The 24,399-nt window shown below is 36.1% G+C and overlaps 1 protein-coding gene across 1 annotated transcript in view; it reads right to left on the minus strand.

Moving 5' to 3' along the window:
• Nucleotides 1–24,399, minus strand: part of LOC109825514 (protein DOWNY MILDEW RESISTANCE 6-like) — a 43,950-nt gene that overhangs the window by 19,332 nt on the left and 219 nt on the right. Inside the window, exons 2-5 of the mRNA XM_020392367.1 lie at nt 24,226–24,393; nt 23,510–23,757; nt 6,803–7,127; nt 5,830–6,084 (exon numbers count right to left, since the gene is read on the minus strand). Coding sequence (XP_020247956.1) covers nt 5,830–6,084; nt 6,803–7,127; nt 23,510–23,757; nt 24,226–24,393 — 996 coding nt within the window. The remainder of the gene's footprint in view (nt 1–5,829; nt 6,085–6,802; nt 7,128–23,509; nt 23,758–24,225; nt 24,394–24,399) is intronic.

Consider the following 24,399-nt stretch of genomic DNA (forward strand, 5'->3'; position numbering starts at 1 on the left):
AGAGAGAGAGAGCTGAGGGCAGATGAGTGAGGAGAGAGAGATTGGATGCACGGGACTAGCAGTCCCGTGCACTCCAAAAAAAATTCCCATCAACCAAATCGACCCTTTTCAAATGAAAAGGGTCGATTTTGCTAAATTTTTTTTTGAACGGGTCGATTTTGCACATTAAAGTTAAAAAACGGTTCTTTTTAAAAATTTGTCCTACTTTTTTATGTTATTGATTTTTTAGAACACTAGTGAGACAATTTCACCACTTGAATAAAATTATCCCACTCATATACAAAAATTTTATCCCAATAGTAAAAATTTACCTCATCCTCTATATTGGAACAATTTTGTTCCACTTTGAAGACAATTGGGATAATTTTCAAATCTTTTTATATTACTTAACTAATGCATGCTAATTATAATATAAATATATGACATGATATATAAAATATAAAGTAATAATATATTCAATATATTATATTATATTATCATTTAATAAAATAAAATATTATTATAATTTAATTTATATGTATAATTTATTTTATGATATTTATTATATACTATTATGCAATATCACATACTATATTATATAATAGTACAACATATTTATTATAATATTATATAATATTTTAGTAACATATATTAATATATAATATTTATCTATATTTAATTGTAATTGATATTCATTGTAGCCAATTATTTATAGTGTATTATATTAAACCAATTAATAATATAGCTATAATATAATAATAACATATAAATCATGAATGTGATCATATTTATATTTTAATTAATATAATAAATTTATTATTGTACTTATAATATAATACATTTTAGATATTTTTTATATTCAAGTAATTATAATGATTAATATATAACTATATTTAACTACAATATAGCATTTAAAAAATTTATATTTGAATAATATATATTATTGTAAATTACCTGTATATATATATATATATTATTATATATATATATATAATATATAATATTTATATATATATATATATTTATATATAATATATATATTATATATATATAATATATATATATATATATATATATATATATATATATAATAATATATTATATATATATATATATATAAATATTTTAAAATATTACATATGATAAAGTAAAATATTATAGATATTTTATACAATCCATGTATTATTATGGTACTATATTATATATTAACTTAAATAATATAATTAATGTATTAATATTAAAATATTGTTCATCATACTTATATCATATTATATAATATAATAAATATAATAATTAATAATATTAATTAGTAAATTATGTATAACCATATTATATTTTTGGTTATAAATAAAAATATCTATTATATTAAATATTATATTATTAAAATATTATATTAAATCTATTGATCTTATATTATATTAATTATTATATAGTATAGCATGCTAATATAATATAATAATTAATAATATTAATTAGTAATTATAGTACAACATATTATATTTTAATTTAAAGTAAAATAATTATTATATTATAATAATATACTAAACCAATTAGATAAGTTAATTTAGAAGTAATTAATATATAAAATTATATTTTAATAAGGTGTCACATCATCAATTATCCCATATGAATTATCAAATTAAATGCTCAAATTGTCCCATTATCCCACTTATCCCACTTTACCCAACTCAAAATATCTCAAACGGATAAAATTGTTCCATTGGAACAATTTTTCCACTTGGTCCCAATTTGTCCCAACCAATAACCCCCCCTAAAGCTGTACTTATCTTCAATACATCAATAAGAGGGGGCTCCCACTTACCTTAAGAATCATTTGTTAAAACCAAGTTAGTTTTATTTGCCAACAAGCATTCCCTCGCTAACTTTTGAGTATTAAAGATAATTGCATCTTCATCCAAATTAGGTTTATTTGGCAACTGAAACTTTATTATTAAGCTAAACAGCAATACAATGGTCTAGAGATCCTCTACATCCTTAATTGTAGATAAACTTTACGGTTCACCAATTAGATCAAATTGCCCAGTGGACCTCAACGATGATATTAATTATCTAAATTATATGAAAAATTTAATTATGGGACCCACTGAGATACACCAATAGTATTAGTCCGTATAGCTAATTGTAGGTTTTCTCTACAAATAGAAAATCTGAACCCAATACGATAGATAAAAATGTTTATATATGGATGAAAAGTATCCTCCCAGAAAGAATCACACTTCGACAAAATTTGTTAACTTAGCTAAAATATGAGCAAACTCATTTTCTTCACGGTGTACAAAGAGAAAATAGCAACGAGGAAATTCCGACTTCAATTATGGAATCCCACGGAGAAATTAAAAGTAGTGAAATTAAATATTTAGAGTATATATCATGTAAATCATTCATATTTTGGATTAGTCCGCTCTCAGGTCCCTTAAATCTTAAGTTATTTTAAAATTAGTCCCTTCAATCATTGAAATTGCCATTACATCCTCTAATTCTTAATTATTCTTTTGAAATTAGTCCCTTCAATCAAGAGGAGAAGAAATAATTAGAGACATTCATTTGAAGTAACTTATATAAGAATTTGAGCATTTAAAGCAATTTTAATAATTTGGGAACTAATTTTCCTCTAATTGCTACTATCATGCTTGATATGAGGGACTAATTTTAAAATAAACTAAGAATTATATGTCCTAATAGTAATTTTAATAATTTGAGGGACTAATTTAAAATATCTTAAGATTCGAGCGACCTGATGGTAATTTCAATTATTTTAGGTACTAATTCAAAATATGAAAGATTTAGGGAACTAAGGGGTTGTTTGGTTGTATGTTTTTATCATGTAAAAGGATGGAAAGTGTAAAAAAGTGGGTACCAATATCAACTTTCATTACTTTCAATTGTTTGTTTGTAGTTGTGAAAATAGTATAAAGTGATTTCATATGCTGATGTGGCTTGTAAAGTGATTTCATAAAAAAAACATGATTTTAGGAGAAAGCTGACATTGAAGTCAGGAAAAAATAATAAAAAATAATTCTAAACAATATAATCATTTGAGTAGGGACCACTTTTTGCACTTTCCAAACAAACAATTAAAGTTTCATTTGCAAAACAAACAAGCAATTTATGATTCCAATGGAATAACACTTTCCAAACAAACAATTAAAGTTTCATTTGCAAAACAAACAAGCAATTTATGATTCCAATGGAATAAAAAACAAACAAAGAAAAGTATAAAAGTAAAATTGATGAGGTGGACAACAACTTTCCAAGTTATGTCATAAATACACAATTTTACCAACAACTACCGAACAACCCCTAATATCGAACCATTGTCGGTTCAAGGTTCGATGCAAGGCCGGACCGATGACATTGCACATATATGGGTCATTTGGTTGGGCTTTGTAAACTTGTGCATTTATGACACAAGTTGAAAAGTTATTGTCCACCTCAATTTCCCTTTTACCTTTTATTTGGTTGGTGTGTGTGTGTGTGGGGGGGGGGGAGGGGGGGTTGAGTTCCATTTTGAATCATTATTGGTCAAGAAAATCTTTGCTCATTTTGCATAATGAGAAGTTGGAAAGTGTTAGTTCACACTCAAATGGATCATACTATAGGTAAGATTACCTCTAAAAGACAAAAAAAATAATAACTTGAAAGATTAAGGAACTGGATGAGGGCCTTAAGTTTTAAAAGAAGGAACTCATTCGTGGACTGATTCCGACCGTTTACCATAAGACAAGAGATTCCTGTATGGCTTCAGAAGAGGTACTAATTTGAAAGAAAACATATAATTTATAAAATATTAAGGGACCAATTTGAAAGAAAACATATAATTTATAAAAGATTAAGGGACTAATTTGAAATAAATTTATATAATTCATTGTCCTAAATATTTCATGGAGTGCGGTAAGTTTACTACTTTGTTTTTTTATTCATTTATCTCGTCTCCATGTTGAGGCTATGTCAACTTTCTCACAAAATCACTCTAAATGGAGTGATTTTGCTTTAGGGCCGGTTTGATTTTAAATTTTTGGGTGGAAAATACATGGAAAGCTACTGACATAATTTTCTTATGTCAGGGTCAAAAAAATAACTGGGAAAACTCTGAAGATACGTCACAAAACGCCGTCTTTGGTGGAAAAGCTAATTCCAAGCTTTTTAAGATGGAATCACTATGAAAGCGCGTTAAAAAATATTTAAAAAAGGGGTTGATGGTTTTTGGGAAACACTTGTAAAATTTTAACATGTCTTTTCTTAACATGTTCAATTTTTTATTTCAAGCTTTGAGCCAAAGCATGGATTTGTAATGTGGTAGATTTTCTCTTTCTTTTTTATGTGCGAAATAGAGACAAAAGAACCTTCCCAAGAAATGCATGAAAAACTCAAAAATACCTTTTTATTGAAATTCTATTCCCATATTATACTGAAATGAACCAAACAAGCCTTTATCAGACACATAAGCAAAATGGGTCAATTTTCCAAATGAAAGAAAGGTGCAAACAAACAAGGTGCAAGCTTTGAGCCAAAGCATGGATTTGTAATGTGGTAGATTTTCTCTTTCTTTTTTATGTGCGAAATAGAGACAAAAGAACCTTCCCAAGAAATGCATGAAAAACTCAAAAATACCTTTTTATTGAAATTCTATTCCCATATTATACTGAAATGAACCAAACAAGCCTTTATCAGACACATAAGCAAAATGGGTCAATTTTCCAAATGAAAGAAAGGTGCAAACAAACAAGGTGCAAGCTTTGAGCCAAAGCATGGATTTGTAATGTGGTAGATTTTCTCTTTCTTTTTTATGTGCGAAATTGAGACAAAAGAACCTTCCCAAGAAATGCATGAAAAACTCAAAAATACCTTTTTATTGAAATTCTATTCCCATATTATACTGAAATGAACCAAACAAGCCTTTATCAGACACATAAGCAAAATGGGTCAATTTTCCAAATGAAAGAAAGGTGCAAACAAACAAGGAGCAATAATGAAAGCTAATTGTATGGTGCATAACTGCATATACTGAGAACTTTCCGTGATTTTCTTGCTTGCAGCTCAAGCGTCCCTGATTCAGACTGGAAAAGGGCTAAAGCCCACTAAACGTGGGCTGTGCCTGTCAAGGCGGCGATGTGTTGTATACCTGATTTCTTTCTTTTTGGACCAAGCCCAATAACATACCCCACTTGTCTACATCAACCAGATTAGCATTTTTTCTTTTAATCTCGTGGGGATAATATCAATTCATGTGAAAAAGATTCATTATCGTGATATAATTTTGATAGAGATGGAATAGCCAAATAACAAAAAATCATCATAACAGACAGTATGCAATTACTTTGAAAATTCAAATACATCTTGAGATTTATATCAACACGTATTGTATCAGTCGATCATCAACTTTAATTTGTATTGAAACATGTATCACGATGATTTTCCGTAGAGGGATATTTTTTTTTCCCACCGAACACAAGGAGCACGACGAGCTAATAGAAGCCAAGGAAGATTGCGTGGAGTGTGAAAAAATCTATGTCCAATTTTTTTTTAAGAAGGAGATAAAGCTATTAACTCATTTTCATTAAAGATTATATAAGAAATTAACGCAGATGAAAATTACATCTGTTGATAGATACAGAACAATGCTTACAGCTTACAGAAGTGAATAAAGTGAACAAACTATAACAACTATATGTCTGACATGAACGTCAAAATTAGCAAGTAGAGCTGAATTATGGATAATATATAACTAATCAACGTTCCAATTTGAAATTCTATAACTAATAAAAATGAAAAGCTGGGGCGGTGGGGGGGGGGTGGGGTGGGGGTCCGGGGTGCGCTAAAAAACCAAACCAAAATAAGGGGCTTTTGAATAAGCTTCCAAGGCCAATGCTCCTGGTCCAAATTCCTACCCCAAAACTTTTTATAATACTCATCATAAGTATAGCTCCTGTAAATGGCCGGGTCATTTTCGGAAATGAGCTTCGATGGTGGGCTGATGACCACAGAGTTGCACGGACAGAGGAAGGAGGCGATGGACATCCTCTCCTTGTTTGAATTTACTACGGCTCTGTGCCAAACGCTCTTGTATTTGCCATTGCTTAATGCCTGCAATATAATAAAATTATGTGTATTTCCAAATAATAATAATAATAATAATGCTTTGCACAGGCTAATATTACATAGAGAGAAAAAAAAACTTGGGAAAAATATGAGGTTTTGTACAAAATTATCAGTAACTATTTTTTATTGGAGAAAATGTCATAAACTTTTACATAGGTGGAAAAAACATCATATGTATAAGCAAAAGGATTCTTATATAAAAATCATCTTAACTTTTATCAAAATTGATACTTATCACCTTTATTTTTATCAAGGATAGGGAGGAGAGGAAAGGGAAGAGGGGAGTAGGTGGAAAGATCAGGGGTAAAATGTGTATTTTTGAATTTTTTGAGCTAAATAGTATTTGAGGTGTGACATTGTAAATATGTAAGCAAAAATTGGTGGTTCTGATTAAAAATAAAAAATAAATGTGGTGAATATCAATTTGGACAAAAGTTAAGATGATTTTTCTAATAAAATACTTTTGTTACTTTTAAGCAAAATCCCTAATAGTACTTGACGATTTATATGGAAATTTTACTCAAAAGAAAGTTTAACATTGATCAAACAAAATTTCACCTAATATTCCTTAGAATTCAAATTACAAACTATTTTGCTAGAATTTTTAACGAGAGAGATTGCCCATAGTAACGAATGAAAAATTAAGATTCATGCAGTCGACACCAGAAATTTTTGGGATAAAAGCTCTATCATTATTGTTTACCTGCAACTGATCGCCGATATTAACAACAAACGCATCGGGGCAGGGCTCGACCGCAAACCAACGACCATCTTTCAGGATTTGTAGGCCTGGGACATCCTGGTCTTGTAGAAGGACAGTGAGCGCATTTGGGTCCGTGTGAGCCGGCAACCCAAACGTGAGTTCGGGTTCAGGACACGGCGGGTAGTAATTTATGGCCATATGTTGCTCTTGCTCGCCTAGAACTCTTTCGATGTAGCCTTCTTCAAGTCCCAAGCTTAGAGATATGAGCCCGAGTAATCGGAATCCCAAGAGCCGGATTTCTTTGCAGTAGGTGCTCGCAACTTCCCTGCAATCAAGTTGGTCCAAGAGTCCTAAATCATTGTTTGGTTTATTGACATTTAATTCCCAATTGCTACCGCTATATATATTTGTCGCTTGTTGTTGTAGTTGTTTTGTTGGAATTAAAAAAAAAATTTGTTGTTGGCATTGGGATATAACTTTTTCGATCACTGTTGATCAATGCTATCGTAGTTTATAAAGCCCCGTGAATTCTGGAAGATAGTGTGAATTATATTGATAAATGAGCTCTAATTATGATGAATATAATTTATGAATGAATAGTTATGCTAACAATTGATTTGAGATCAATTAAGAGTATATATGAGAGTATACAAAAAATTATACATGCACAAAGAAGAAATCTGGAAAAATAACCACTTAATAGTATATATACTTTTCACACCGATACAGTTCAAATCTGGAAAAACTCAAAAGACAAAAGTTGTAGGTATCTTCAATATCTTTCCAATGCATCTTAATTAACCTCATTCCGAGGTTGTACGTGAAAGTTACAACCAAACTACCGAAGACTATTTTTCCCAGTCTGACTGGGTTTCCTGTTTCGGGTTTAGGCTGTTTAGATTCGGGTTTGCAGTTATATATATACATGTTTACACACGAAAAATACATCTTTTCATTAGTATTCCAAATTCTAGCGGTCCCTCTTCCTCCCTCTCAAACGCTAATCATAATTTGTGAGATTTGGGAGAGTACTTGAGACGTTTGTCAAGAGGAATGTGGGGTTTTGCGACTTTGGTGAAAAGGGATCTTACACGCACGTGTTCAAGAATTCAACACAATGTTTAAGGTAAGATCACCTTCTTCTAAACTTTTTCCTATAGTTAATTCAAGATTTAATATGTTTAATTGATGAATCTCATGTTTAAGCTTAACCTTATGTTTTAAAATCTTAGTTTATGATGTTAATCTTTAAACCAATGTGAAAATCTATAGGTTTAGTTGTTTATATTAGTTGATGATCATGATCATTAGAGCTGCTTTTATTTTCATTTTAATTTATTAATCATGCTTAAATCATATTTAAATCCTAGTTTAACAATTAATTGAATTTTCTTATTAATTTAATATGTATAAACCCTAGGTTTGTGATACCTAAGTGATATGAACGTGTTTAAATTAATTTATATCTATTCAATGATTAGTTTCAATCATGCTTAGTTAATCATGTTGATAATTTATGTTTTATTTGAGAAATTTTGGTTAATTAAGATGTTAAACCCTAACTAGATTAATTCAAGAGTTTAAATCATGTTGAGTTAGTCCCTGTTAAGTAAATATGAAAGCTTAAATCTTGTTATATGCCTCATGTTAATAAAATTAAGTTTTTGAATAAAGTTACAAAAAATACAAACACCAAAACCTGATCTGTAAAGATCTTCTCTGGCAAGACGACCGACCAAGGCTAGCCGATCGACTGGTGAGATCCTGTGAGTGCACTTTGTGCACGTTTGCATTCAGTCGACCGACGCCCTATGGGCGATTGACCGACCTGTGTTCTCTTTTGTTTGAAGTATTGTTTTTTATATATTTTTTTGAACGAGAGGTTCAAGGCACACGAAGATACACGTACAATCATGAGTATACACGTATAGTGTCGTAGCACACACATGGGTATCCCGAAGAGGATTAATACAGTTATTGTTTCGATTACACGGGAGATATGAGTTATTTAAACATTATATACTTGTATGGATATCATTGATGAGCACTGCTGAGTACTACTTTAGATAGTGCGTCGATATACCATTAGTACAGACTATTGAGTCGGGTTTTAGAATACTTGATCTAGTAGTCCGTCCCACACGTAGATGCGATGAGTCTTGTGAGCCGTATACCTAGGATGCCTGATTTGGTAGTCCGTCCTGCACGTTGATGCGATGAGACTAATGAGTCGTGTACACTTTTAGGATGTCAATTTGGTAGTTCGTCCCGCATGATAATGCGATGAATTATAAATTTCACAAGGATTTGCATTGTGATAATTATTTGATAGCATGAGTCTTGGTGGACGTTATTTATGAACATAACTCATCGCTGAGTTATAAATGACCGAGGTACTTTACTCTTGTAAGTACGTTGGATTATATGCAGTTGTTTGCATTATCTTTCAAAGGATAGTGGAAGATATTTTTGGTCCGATATTATGATGATTTTACTTTCTTGTATTGTTATCCTTTATTCTTAGTTGGGATTGATGATTAGTGATTCATAATTTAAGACATAAGGTATATACATGAGGGTTTCCTTATTTGGATTATTTCGCTCGACGTACCAGTCTCGTGTTATGAGTTTCTAATTATTGATTCTATTTAGATTATTTATTCTTAGTCCGATATAGATATTTAGTTATCTATAATTTGCGACATATGGTATATATATGAGGGTTTTCTTGTTTGGATTATTTTGTTAGACATACTACATCTCGTGTTATAGGTTTCTAAATATTAATTCCGTTTAGATACAGGGTAAATTATCTAGGTAGACTATGCTTAATAAATAGAGTCTCCATCACATCTAGTAGCTCTTCCCCTGGTAACGGATGGAGATGATCTTGCTGTAGCGCTCTGACGCTCTTGTTGTTTCTTTTTTTATTTTTCAATTCCTTTCAGGCAGCAGCACAGAGTTCCGAAGAGCCGCAGGATAACGGATTTCCAGTATAGTCACTGTTATATATTTTTAGTAGATAAGGCTCCACCGTAGTTGACATTTATCTCTAGATATTTAGAGTTTTGTATTTCATCTTGTAAAGGCTGTGTGCCTTAGTTTATTTTCAGTTGACTCATAATGAGATACTTCACATTTATTTCAGACTTCAATTATATTCAATTTATTCAGTTGAGACATAATTATATATATTAGATATCTCTTTCTACACCATGTCTATTGCATATATTTCCCTTTTTTGTCTGTTTTGTATCTGCACTTGTATTTGATTCCACCAGAGAGATATTATTATGATGGTGAAACGTGTTGTTGCATAGTTTGGATGCATGACAGGTTTAACATTGGGTTCATCTTAGACTGCAACCATATGTGAAAATAGGGGCATCACATAGTTACACTCTAAACAATTTTATGGCGCAAGAAGCATGTAATTGCATCATATGTTCAAATTTTTGTTAGTCAATAGTTGCAACTAGAGATTTCTTTGCGATTATATTTTTTTGTTGCAATGAAAGAAACACTTAGAGAAAAAAGTTTCCTTTCATCAATGTGCGTCTTTTTTACTAAGTGTGGTCGTATCACATTGGTCTACTCACCAACCTTTTTTTAATTCAGAGCTCTGTGCGAGATGAATAAACTATTGCGGTTAATCTATCGACAACCCGTGCCCTCTGGATCTTGTGATGAATAATTAGCAAGCAAGAAATCACAACAAAATGAAAACTTTAAAGGAAAGAACAAATAAAAAGAGAGAACACCAAATTTAACGAGGTTCGACAAACGTGTCTATGTCCTCGGGAGCCACAACAGAAATTCTTTGATTATTGAATAAGATTACAATGACTGCAAACGGCTATCACTCTCTCTCTCTCTCTGAGATCTCTCTCTCAAAGTATTCTCAAAATCCTCTCTATTTTGTGTGTTTTCTCAAAAGAACGTCCAAATATATATAGAAACTCTAACTCAAACAGATTCCCAAATGGGTTAAGAATCTATTTTAACCGCTATCGGTCGACCGATGCACTTTTATCAGTCGACTAAACAAGTGCATCAGTCGACTGATCAGAAGAAAAGTTTCTACAGTCTGCTTCGTGTATATTATCGGTCGACTGGTGGCACCCCGGCAGTCGACCGACCAGAGTGACGTTTTCCAGCTTCTTTCCTACAATCAAATCGGTCGACTGGTCTACTTCTTCGGTCGACTGATAGGGGTATTTTTCAGCTTTTGATTTTGTTCTCAGGTTTAGGTCTACACACCGGAAAACCAACAATCTCCTACTTGAAGACCAAACCTCCATCAACAAGCTCTCTTAAACTCCAGCCATCTTCGCAAGCACCTTCTCCTCCCCGAAATGTTTCATTCTTCAATTAATATTAATCTTTATGATCCCACCTATCCTCCTACGTATGAAGGCTAACTGAAGTTGTGCACAACTCCAATTTCTCAATGGTCACTGCCTTTGTCAACATATCTGCAGAATTTTGGCTCCTCAAAATTTTCTCCAATAGTAACTTCTCGTCCTTTGTCAGCAAGCGTATGAAGTGGTAACGCACGTCGATATGTTTCGTTTTGGCATGATAAACTAGGTTCTTAGCAAAGTGTATAGCACTCTGGCTATCACAATAAAGAACTCTGTTCCCCTGCTTCAGACCCAGCTCTTCCGGAAATTCAGTCAACCAAATTATCTCATTGCTAGCTTTAGTCACTGCGACATACTCTGCCTTAGTCGTGGATAACGTCACCATCTTCTGCAAGCGTGAGACTCAGCTCACTGCTATCGACCCTAAGGTAAAAACATATCATGTGGTACTTCGCCTTATATCATGATCACCGACAAAATCTGCATCCATATATTCCTGCAGTACCAATTCTTTTATCCTAAAACATAGTGGCATATTTATAGTCCCTCTCAAGTATCTCAGTACCCACTTCACATCCTCCTAATGCTACTTTTCTGGATTGCTGACAAACCTGCTCACAACTCCTACTGCATGGGCGATATCCGGTCTCGTGCAAACCATCGCATACATAAGACTACCAATGGATGATGAGTATGTCACTCTGGTCATGAACTTCTTCTCTGCAACTGTCTTGGGCGATTGCTCCTCAGATAACCTGAACTAACTTCCAAGGGGCGTGCCAACGGCCTTTATATTCTGCATGTTAAATCTTTGAAGTATATTCTCAATGTATTCAGCCTGACTCAATTACAACGTCCCTTCAGCCATATCCCCACTGATTCGTATCCCAAGAATTTACTTGGTTGCACCCAAATTCTTCATAGCAAACTCGTTTGCCAACTGCTTCTTTAACTTATTAATCTCCTGTAAACATGACCCTACAACTAACTATTGGGGATTCGAAACAATCAAATCAAATCCATGCCCTTCTGGGCCTTGTGTTTGAGAGTAGGAAAGTAGAAAAATCACCGTAAATAAAAGATAAAACTTGTAGGAAAGTAAAAAAAAGAACACACTAGATTTAACGAGGTTTGGTAACGTGCCTACGTCCTCGGGAGCCTGTAGGCATTGAAAATTGCCAATCACATCCAAAGTATTTTAGGCTCTTCTATAAAAAAAAACGAGACTGAAACACTTTGGAGGGGGTATCTGCAGGCGTTGAAAATTACCTATTGGTCTCCACAAACAGCTTGAAGCTAAGAGAAGATGATGAACATCACTATCCAAGTCACGGAAGCTTGATTGATATCGATGAATGCTTGAAGTGAATCGACGAACTATGTGAAGCAACGGAGTTTCAGAATAATGAGGATACAAACTGATCGGGAGCCTCACGTTGCTTACAAAAGGCAAAACGCCATTCGTGTCTCATTTATTCCATAGATGATCCAATCATGGGAGCCTGTAGATCTCCTCGTCAGTTTTTCAACGCATCTTGAATCATGTAAATCCGAGTTCGGATGAGGAAAATACGGCGGATGCAAAACGGAGCGTAAAACACCAGTCTCAGCCTAAGCTAAGACACCCCGAGGTGTCTCGACCCAACTGAGACACCCCAAGGTGTCTTGGTTTAGGCCAAGACACCCAAGGTTGGTTTAGGCCAAGACACCCAAGGGTGTCCAGCGAGATAATTGCTCTTCTTAAGATCACCGTAACAGGATAATCTTAAGGGACGAACCGGGCTGCAGATCTGACGAACTCCTCTTCTTTATGACGAAGAATCCGTTGAAGTCTCCTCCTCCTCTCTGAAATTCGTGGCTCTTCAGTCCTCAATCCGGCAGGGCTTCGCCAACGCTCGAGAATTCTAAATCTGAAAAAATGAAGATCCTGGGGCTGTATTTATAGGCTTCAGGAGCCCTGTGTTTGGATAAGAACGGTCGATTCCCTCTTATCTTCAGTTGAAACCACTTAACCACATTATCAGATCCGTTGGAGCAAATGCAGGTGGTTAATGGTCGAAAAATGACTTCAAAATAGTAAAAACAACATTCTGGGGGTTGCGAACACTTGTGAGTGTCTCGGCGTGGCCGAGACACTTTGAGGTGTCTCGGGTATTTTTGTCATAACTTTCTCATATGACCTCCAAATGACCTAATTCCAGATATATTGGAAAGCTAACAAAGAGATCTACAATTTTCATGTTTTGAGTAGTGCAAAATAGCAGTCTCAACCTAATCTAAGACACCCCGAGGTGTCTCGGCCCAACTGAGACACCCCAATGTGTCTTGGTTTGGGTTGAGACACCCAAGGATGTCTCGGCCTCGCTGAGACGCCCGAGGGTGTCCTGAGGCCCTAAAATGTAGTTTTTTTGGTTATTATGCAGTTTTAATCGCCTGGATTCCCGGAGCCTATAAATACAGCCCAGGGCCTTTATTTTTTCAGATCTGGATTTTTAGAGAGTTGGCGAAGCCTTGCCGGATTGAAGATTAAAAGTGCACGAATTTCAGAGAGGAGGAGGAGATTTCAACGGATTCTTCGTCATAAAGAAGATGAGTTCGTCAGATCTGCAGCCCAGTTCGTCCCTTAAGATTACCCCGTTGCGGTGATCTTAAAAAGAGCAATTATCTCGCTGTTGCCGATATAAGCACTTCGGCTTCTTGATTCATTCGCGAATCGACGAAGCTCCGGATCTGATCTAATCGTTTGGTGGTCTACGGATATCAACGTCCCCGTCACAGGCCAAGATCCCACGCAAGCAGAAGACCGATAAACGATCTCTGCGCTGTTTGACGAGAGTTGTATTTTTCTTATTTTCATTGTATAAGAAAGTCTTATAAAAAGACTAATTTTACTTTGAATCTGTAATCGATAAACGTGTAATAGATTCAGCAATGAAGATATCAACTTTCACCCCAAATAAGCTGGCGACCACAGTGGGAGCTAACAGCTTCACTGCTGAAGCTGTCGTGCCGCAGCCAACGATCAAGATCCCCGTGGCTGAAGAGGTCGAATACGAGTTCGACCAACAGAAATGATCATTTATCGGTCTTCTACTTGCGTGGGATCTTGGCATGTTACGGGAACGTTGATATCCGTGGACCACCAAACGATCAGATCATATCCGGAGCTTCGTCGATTCGCGAAGGAATCAAGAAGCTGAAGCGTTTATCTCGGCAACAGTGAGATAATTGCTCTTCTTAAGATCACCGTAACAGGGTAATTTTAAGGGACGAACCGGGCTGCAGATCTGACGAACTCCTCTTCTATATGACGAAGAATCTGTTGAAATCTCCTCCTCCTCTCTGAAATTCGTGCACTTTTAATCTTTAATCTGGCAGGGCTTCGCCAACTCTCTAAAAATCCAGATCTAAAAAAATAAAGGCTCTGGGGCTGTATTTATAGGCTCCGGGAATCCAGGCGGTTAAAACTGCATAACAACCAAAAAACTATATTTTAGGGTCTCAGGACACCCTCGGGCGTCTCAGCCAGGCCAAGACACCCGTGGGTGTCTCAGCCGAGCCGAGACACCATTGGGTGTCTTTGCCCAAACCAAGACACCTTGGAGTGTCTCAGTTGGGCCGAGAACACGTGTTAGGCGCTGACCTATCCCTTCTTAGGCTTCGGGATAAAATTCCCCAGATTGGTATTCTGGTATCTTCTTTAATCGGTAAAAGACTAAACCGGCAACACGTGTTAGGCGTTGACTTATCCCTACTTAGGATCCGGGATAAAATTCCCCGCACGTATAAGGCACGGCTTTTGGGAGTTGAATGATGGTGTAAAAAAAATAGGAGAGGAAGAATTTTATATTCTATCTTCCGAAACTAAAGAAGAAGAATTTTATATTCTATCTCCAGTTGCCAAGGAAACTCGAAGTGGGATTTCCACCCTAAGAATCCGAAAAAGTGAAACTAGGGGTGGGATCTCCACTCCGAGAATCAAAAAGATTTAAGCAACCCTAACTTTTATAGGATTGGTTGCTTAATCCAAAAAAAGAATTCCTCTTTCATTGAGGTGAAATTCCGATTTTGGCCCTAACTTTTATAGGTTTGGCCGAATAGGAAAAGATAGAAGCCTTTCGTTTATCGAAAGGGGCATTCCAGTCTTGGTCCTAACTATCTGTAGGTTTGACCAAGTGAGGTTGGAGACAATCCTAACTTTCATAGATTTGATTGCTCAAATTTAAAGTGGACCTCTCGTTCATGGAAGGAATCGATAGGGGATTTTGGTTGTGGTCCTAACTGTTTAAATGTTTTACCAAGATGGGAATTTGAGACGACCCTAACTGTTTAAAGGTTTGATCGTTCAATTTGTGGACCTCTCGTTCATGGAAGGAATCGAGACACCCCACAATTCTTTGATTAATTAAAGAAGATTACAATGTCCACAAATAGGTTTTTATCCTCTAATATCTCTCTAAAGAATCCTCTCAAAACCCTCTTTTTCTATGACACATAAAACCTAAAAATATTTAAGGTATATATAGAGTCCCAACCCAAAACATATTCCCAAAAGAATCAGGATTCTGGAAATCCCAACTCCGATCGATCGGACATGCAAAGTCGGTCAACCGGCCAGAACGACTAATTCTAAAGGGTCTGGTGTGCACGTTTCGATCGACCGGACTCCTCATGTCGGTTGACCGATCAGAGTGTCGATTTCTTCTCAGTTTCCTGCAAAATCGCGATCGACCAGACCTCCTCCGTCGATCGACCGTCTAGCGATTGGACTGTTTTCTTCGTCTTCTTGATTCAGCTTTGGGTCTACACACTTAGACTAACACTAACATGTCATCTACGTACAGCAATAACACGATATAGCTGGACTCGAACCTTCTTAAAATAGCAGCAATGATCTGAATTGCACCTTTCATAGTCATTGCTCTGCATCAAGCTATCAAATTTCTTGTAACACTGTGTTGGAGTCTGTTTCAAACCGTATAAGCTTTTCTTGAGCCTACATACCATCTCTTCCTTTCCTTCCTCTATGAAACCAACAGGTTGATTCATTTAGATTTCTTCCTCTATGTATCTGTTGTCCTAACGAATACGGATATGAATACAGTTATTTCCTCAAATACACATTCTTTTTTTTTCACCTCTACCAAACTCCCTCCAATTATGAGAGGTTTGTTATTGGTGCCACATAAAATTTTTTGACGTCACATCATTTATTTACACTGAACCAAACATGGTAAAAAATGGAAAATTAATACAAACTCCACTATTCAACCACTTGACTTGGTCGCTTTTCTCTCTCAATTCACAAATGACTATAAATTTGGTGATATGTAGAACGAGGTGGACGGTTCTGGGTAAATCTCTCATAAAATACCCCTAAAGTCTAGCTCACTTTAAGATAAAACCCTCTAAACTTTATAAATGTACCTCCAAACATGTCACAAAGCACTGCAAACGTTTTCAACATTTCCAACATGCCCCCTTTTTGTGTAATCCCAAATTGTTTCAACATGTTCTCCTAAATTTCTAAATATTTTCAGAGAATCACAAACTTTAAACATTAAATACATAAAACACGAACTTTTAACGTTATATTCAGAAACCCGCGTGAACATTTGATAAAGTTCTAGAAAATCCTCATTATGTCGCCATGGGATACGTTTGAGAAATTATGCATGTATGCGGGTTTTGTGACAAGCCCTAAATATTAAGGGGGTCAAGTGACAAGTTTAGATAACTTATCTTAACTTGGGCCAAACCCCAGGAGGGATCATGCCAAATACATACATGTCTCGTTGTACTATTATTGTTGTTTGTTTTGGATAGCATGTTCTTAATATGTTTCCTAATTTGTTTTGGTAACAGGTTATTGGGATTCCTAATCTATTTTGGTAACATGATTCCAAATCTGTTTTGGTAACAAGTTATTAGGATTCCTAATCTGTTTTGTTTTTTATTTTAGAATTTCTAGTATGTTTATGATTAAAGGATTTCTATATATATGGAATAATTGGAAGAGAGAATTGAGAAGAAAATTGAGGATATTTGGAGCACAGAAAAGAGGTATTTTCTGAGCTATTGGTTAGAGTTTTGTTTAGAGAGAATTAGAGATTTGTTTGTGAGATTAATTGGTGAGTTTGAGTGATTTGTAATCTCAGTTTGTACTCTTCTTCTCTATTAGTGAAAAACTCTATTCCCTTCTTGCCTCGTGGACGTAGGCAACTTACCGAACCATGTTAAAATTGGTTGTTTTTGTTTGTAGCATTGATTTGATTCGTTTGACCTTCTCTCGACATTCGTTTGATTTGATTTTTCGTAGCATGTTGGTTTGGTTGTTTGGCTTCCACAACCCTTAACAAGTGGTATCAAAGATCGAGCTACGTTTGAGCTATTTGGATGAGTAGATCATTTTGGAGGCTCGCCTAGGGCTTCGTTTGGTAATAAAGGTGAGATCTTTTTAGTAAAGATTCTATCTTTTTTAGTTTTGGATCTATTCTTCATTTGTTCCGTATTTGTTTTGATGCTTTGAGAAAGATGGTCGGGAAAGAAGGAGTTGTGAAGGATACTTTCGACGTAAAGACCGTCCAAAGTTTGAATATCCACTCTATGAAGTTAGATATAGAGAAGTTTAATGGCACAAACAATTTTGGTCTTTGGAGATGTGAAGTCTTGGATGCGCTCAATGCGCAAAATTTGGAATATACTTTGGAGTTGGACGGGAAACCGGACGACATTGAGGAGAAGGTTTAAAAAAAGATGAATAGAACAGCGTGTAGTGTGATTAAATCTTGTTTGACTCAAGATTTAAAATATGATGTAATCAATGAGACTTCGGCTAAGAAGATTTGGGAGATCCTAGAGGGCAAGTATTTAACCAAGAGTACAGAGAACCGTTTGCATTTGAAGAGGAGGTTTTATCGCTTCCAATTGAAGAATGGAACCTCCATTGGTGATCACATGAACCACTACACGAAGTTTCTTACGGATTTGGCGAATGTAGATGTGATGATTGAAGATGAAGATAAGGCGTTGTTTTTGTTGAGTTCCTTGCCTGACGAGGAATATGAGACATTCGTTCTTACTCTTATTAATGGGAAGACATCTCTTTCTTATAGTGAGATCACCGCTGTACTTGTGAATTATCAGCTTCGAAAGAAGGATAAAGAGACTTCAGTTGAGCCGGTAGCGGGGGCATTGGTCGTAAGAGGAAAGAGTCCAAACCGTGGTAGGTGGTCGCAGTCTAGAGGGGCACATCTTGGAGTTCGTAGGAATCAGTGTGTCTTTTGTAAAGAGGATGGACATTGGAAAGCCGAATGCCCAAAGTTGGTTGATCGAGCCGGGAAGAATAAGGAGAAAGCTATTCAAGCTTCAGAAGTGAATGTTGTCAATGTTAGTGGTAATAATTCTGATTCTGATTCTTCGGGCTACTCGTTATCTGCACTACCGTCAGTTTGTGTTGCCGATTGTACAGAGTGGATGTTGGATTCGGGTGCTTCTTACCATATTTGCCCTAGGAGGGATTGGTTCTCCAACTTTCAGGAGTTGGAAAAAGGGGAGGTCGTGCTCATGGGTAATGATCATGAATATCCTATTGGTGGTATCAGTACCGCTCAGATTAGGATGAGTGACGGAGTGATTCGGGAGTTAGTTGGAGTGATGTTCGTTCCTCAGTTGAAGAAGAACATTATTTTACTTGGAGTTTTAGAGGCAACAGGCTATAGGGTGACATTGGTCGATTCACGTTTAAAGGTCATATTGGGGTCCATGATTATGATGAAGGGCGTCAGGAGGAATAATTTGTATTATTTGATTGGGAGCATGGTGTTTGATAGAGAGCTGATGACTTCTTTGGATTTAGCTAGACTGTGGCATTTGTTAAGGCTGAGTTATTTGATTGGTTATGTCGTGCATGGTTTGTTGAGGACTATTTTGACCTGCAGATTAAAGTCCTTTGAGCACATTTGTATGAGCAAGAAGACCGAGGTGGAGTTTGACACTTTTATCCATCGATCGAGGGGTCTTTTAGGTAGTATTTAATCAGGTATTTAGGGGCCTTCCAAGGAGGCATCATTAGGAGGTAATCGGTATTTGGTTTCTGTAGTTGGGGATTTTTCTAGGCATTGGTGGGTTGCAACCAGGTCCCGTTGGTGTGAAGTCCTAAAAGTTAACAATAATTGGAAGAAGTGTATTGACAGAAAGGTAAACCACCGTTCTAGCTTTGGTAGGGGTTCTTTCTTACATTTATGCCGAGCTCATGGCAGTTTGAGACACTTCATTGATGTGGAGACATTGGGCGACGAGATGAGATGACAGTTTTGATGGGTTGTTCCTTACTGGAGAGGGATCGGCGTTGGTTGTCGAGCATTGATTTTGATTTTGATGATTCGATATATTTGGGTCATCTTGGTCATAGGTTGCCGGTTGCTGTGTGTGGAGATTTTGGATCTGGTGAAGCTGCTTCAGATTTTGGGTTGCGTCGGATATTTGGTTGCCCAACATTTAGTCACATCGAGGATGTGAGATTTGATCCGATTGCACGTTTGGGATTCAGAGGTTCGTTTGATTATCAGTTAGGAACTTTTGATTTTGTTCTGAGCATGTATGTCACATTTGACTCTCGACAGGTGGAGAGTGTTGATCAGATCATTGGGATATCACAGCGGGTGAAGAGTGATGCTACTTCATATTGGATGGAGATTACTCCACATACTCCAGATCATACTGCATCATTTGGGATTCTAGCTGAGGTGACACAGTTTAGAGATCATTTGGATTTAGACGCAGATGATGAGTTGGTTTTAGATTCGAGTGCAGCTGCTGGACATGTTTTGGATACAACCATTGGTTCATCTCAGGTGGAGTTGTTTGATTTGTTTCAGTTTAGGGCCATTAGGAACATTATCAGTTACAGATCCATTGGTGATATTGGTGAAGAGTTGCAAACTTTTCTATTTGATTGAGAGCCTTTGGAGGCCGTTTGGGTGAACTACGTGAATGCTTGATTCCTTGGGCAAGAGGACACGTAGGCAGTTATTTATGATGCAGTCGGTTTGGTGAGTTGATACCGACATTTGGAGTTTGTTCGTATTCTCGTTTGGATTCTTGACTTATTGTGGATTGAGTCCGTTGTCATGGATTTGTTCCACTTCGTACTGGACGTAACAAGTGAGACGTTTTGTTGGTATTGGTGTCGGCTCAGTTTTGGGAAAACTTCGTCGAGGTGAAAAATTGTTGGATAGCAGGGTCCTAATATGTTTTCTAATTTGTTTTGTTAACAGGTTATTGAGATTCCTAATCTGTTTTGGTAACATGATTCCAAATCTGTTTTGGTAACAGGTTATTAGGATTCATAATCTGTTTTGTTTTTTGTTTTAGAATTTCTAGTATGTTTATGATTTTAGGATTTTTTATATATATATATAGAACAATTGGAAGAGAGTATTGAGAAAAAACTGGGGATATTTGGAGCACAGAAAAGAGGTATTTTCTGAGCTATTGGTTTGGGTTTTTTGGAGAGAATTAGAGATTTGTTGGTGAGATTAATTGGTGAGTTTGAGTGATTTATAATCTTAGTTTGTATTCTTCTTCTCTATTAGTGAAAAACTCTATCCCCTTCTTGCCCCGTGGACATAGGCAACTTGTCGAACCACGTTAAAATTGGTTGTTTGAAAAACTCTATCCCCTTCTTGCCCCGTGGACATAGGCAACTTGTCGAACCACGTTAAAATTGGTTGTTTGTGTTTGTGACATTGATTTGGTTCGTTTGAACATAGGCAACTTGTCGAACCACGTTAAAATTGGTTGTTTGTGTTTGTGACATTGATTTGGTTCGTTTGACCTGCTCTCGACGTTCGTTTGATTTGATTTCTCGTAACACGTTGGTTTGGTTGTTTGGCTTCCGCAGCCCTCAACAGTTTGATGGAATATGATGTTATGGTACAAAGACTATTGCTTGCGACCTTTTGGACGTTATAATACTAAATTAAAAATTCCAAAGTTAGGATGAGAATTTTGAAGGATCCCCGTGAACACATAATCCACCGACCCTCAAGTGCTGGCCGCACCGTCAAGGCAATCAAGATGTTAGCTGATAAGGCTTCAAATTGTCACGGAGCTGCATGACTTAAAAGACTTTATCGGGTCAATTTGGATTTGTCCTTATTATCATATATTCTCATGTGACCCACACCATTAATTGACTAAAAACGCTAATCTACTCAAAAGGATAACTATCATCACACAAGCTATTATCAGCAAGTATTTAGGAATGAACCCACGCCACAATCAACAAGTTACAGCAAGCGAATGATATGGACATGCTTTTTTCCTATATAAAAAAAAAAGCTTCGTGTGGGGGTTAATCAATCGACAACCTGTCAAAGAACCTCTTCGCGACGTGCCCTCCGGATCTTATAACGAACAATTAGCAAGCAAGAAATCACAGCAAAACGGAAACTTTGCAGGAAAGAACAAATAAAAGGAGAGAACACCATATTTAACAAGGTTCGGCAAACATACCTATGTTCTCGAGAGCCACACCAGAAATTTTATTGATTATTGAAGAAGATTACAATGCCTACAAACGGCTATCACTCTCTCTAAGATCTCTCCTTCAAAGTGCTCTCAAAACTCTCTTTTTCGTGTACTAACTCTTAAAAGGATGTTCAAGAATATATACAAACCCTAACTCGAAACAGATTCCTAAACGGGCCAGTAAACTGCTTGACCCGATAACGGTCGACTGATGCACTTGCATCGGTCGACTGATAAGGGCTTCTCAGCCTGCTTCGTGCATGTTGTTGGTCGACTGATGGTACCCCTTCAGTCGACTTACCAAAGCGATTTTTAGGCTGTTTCTTACAGTCGAATCGGTAGACCGGTGCTTCTCTATCAGTCGACTGACCGGGGTGTTTTCTGCTGCTTGTTGATTTTGTTCTCAAGTTTCGGTCTACACACCCAATATCAACAACCTCCCACTTGGAGACTAAACCTCCATCAACAAGCTCTCTTAAACTTAGTCATCTTCGCAAGCACCTTCTCCTACCCGGAAAATTTCTTCGCAAGCACCTCCTCCTCCATCAACTTTTTTTAAGGGTGTCTCTGTTGGATAACAAGTTATTGGGATTCCTAATCTATTTTGGTAACATGATCCAAATCTGTATTGGTAACAGGTTATTAGGATTCCTAATCTGTTTTGTTTTTTGTTTTAAAATTCCTAGAATGTTTATGATTTTAGGATTTCTATATATATGGAACAATTTGGAAGAGAGAATGGAGAAGAAAATTAGAGATATTTGGAGCACAGACAAGAGGTATTTTCTGAGCTATTGGTTAGTGTTTATTTGGAGAGAATTAGAGATTTGTTGGTGAGATTAATTGATGAGTTTGAGTGATTTGTAATCTTAGTTTGTACTCTTCTTCTCTATTAGTGAAAAACCATATCCCCTTCTTGCCCTGTGGACGTATGCAACTTGCCGAACCACGTTAAAATTAGTTGTTTGTGTTTGTGGCATTGATTTGGTTCGTTTGGCATTCTCTCGACGTTCGTTTGATTTGATTTCTCGTAGCACGTTGGTTTGGTTGTTTGGCTTCCACAGCGCTCAACAGTCTCAACTAATATATCAAATGCTAAAAGAATAGGGCATTTGTTTTTTGTGTATTTTGACGAGTCAGAGTCAACCAAACCCATTGAGATTTGGTTTGAAACATTCAAATTAGTGAAATTCCCTTCGCCATAACGTTTTTTTGGCATTTTACAATTTCCAGTAACAAAGTAGGAATCTGATTAGGATAAAATGAATTTTTTTCTAAATCAAATTTGATTGAGTTGATTCCTCAATCATAGGATCGTTTAGGATAGTTTTTCATGCTTTTTTACTTTTAAATTCTGTCATATAAAAAGTTTCTATTTAAATAAAGGATTATAAACCAAAGAGGATAATTTGGGTAAGTTAGCAATTTCCTTATTGCTCTTCTCTCTTTGTGCATCAAGAAGAAAATAATGTCGCCCATAATTTGGGTAAGTTAGCAATTTCCTAGACGTGCGTATGATTCATTATGGAAATTTATTTTTCCTCCACAAATTGACTTTCTTATTCATTGTATTGCTGCTTAGCTTAATAATAACGTTTAAGTGCCATTTCAAAAAAAAAAAAAAAAAACTATGCTTTTATGGTTTATCTGGATAAACTGACTATATATTTTTAATTTATTTTCACTTCTAAAAGGGTCAAAACTGCTAAATGTCTATATATACACTATTGGGCGATGGTACAATTAATTAATCAGTGCATTAATTTAAAATGTGTGTGTGTGTAAATTAGAGTTGCAATTTGATACTTACCTAAAGGAAGGAGGATTAGAAGGCCAACCCGGAACGTACTCCTCAAGAGGGTAGCAATGGAGCCGGAGATAATCCCTCCAGTTATGGACCTTCTCCTTCTGAACATTGAAACTCGTCGAAAGCCTCATTTTCTTTGCCGGATCATCGGAGTACAGGCTCATCTTCTCCTCCGCGGGGAGGCGAAAGAACTCCAGGCCGATCATCGCCATCTTCGTCGTCAATTCGACGGACACCCCATGGTTCACAACCTATGTATATATGCACGAATATAAACATTAGTTAAGAGTAAATTTAAATATATATATATATATATATATAGAGAGAGAGATTTATACGCTGACGCGTCTTATGTTCTATTTTATTAGCACGTACACTATGCGTTGTGAAATCACGCTACTGTTAGAGTTGATGTGAATATTTCCACGTTAATATCTTAATTTGCTCCAATATAATGGGTACGGGATATTGTAACATTAAGTTTGGTGCATTTACACACCTAAGAAAATTGGCGCCATAAATCGTATAAAGTTTAAATTCAATGAGAGGAACTCTAAGATGGTATCGAAGCCGTTTGATACAGTAGATTATTAAAATTTAAAATATAAAACCTAGCTCAGGTACAAAATTATAACTCTCATCGCTCACGATCAAGAAATAAAAAATAAATAAAAAGAGGATATGGATAAGGCAGATGGTTTGGGGTTGTATGTACGCACCTGAAATATGCCGTACGTTCGACACGCGCCGGTCACTTGAGCGATGATTCGGGATTTGTCGGGACAATTCAGGTCGATGACCGGGATATTCCGGTCGGTCTGCACTTCGTTCAGCCGAGGCCTCTCGGGTTCGGGTCGGATGTAGCTCTCGGGTAAGTTGTGGTGCTTCTTGCC

Source organism: Asparagus officinalis, chromosome 10 (genome assembly GCF_001876935.1).
Source record: "Asparagus officinalis chromosome 10, Aspof.V1, whole genome shotgun sequence".
NCBI lineage: Eukaryota > Viridiplantae > Streptophyta > Magnoliopsida > Asparagales > Asparagaceae > Asparagus > Asparagus officinalis.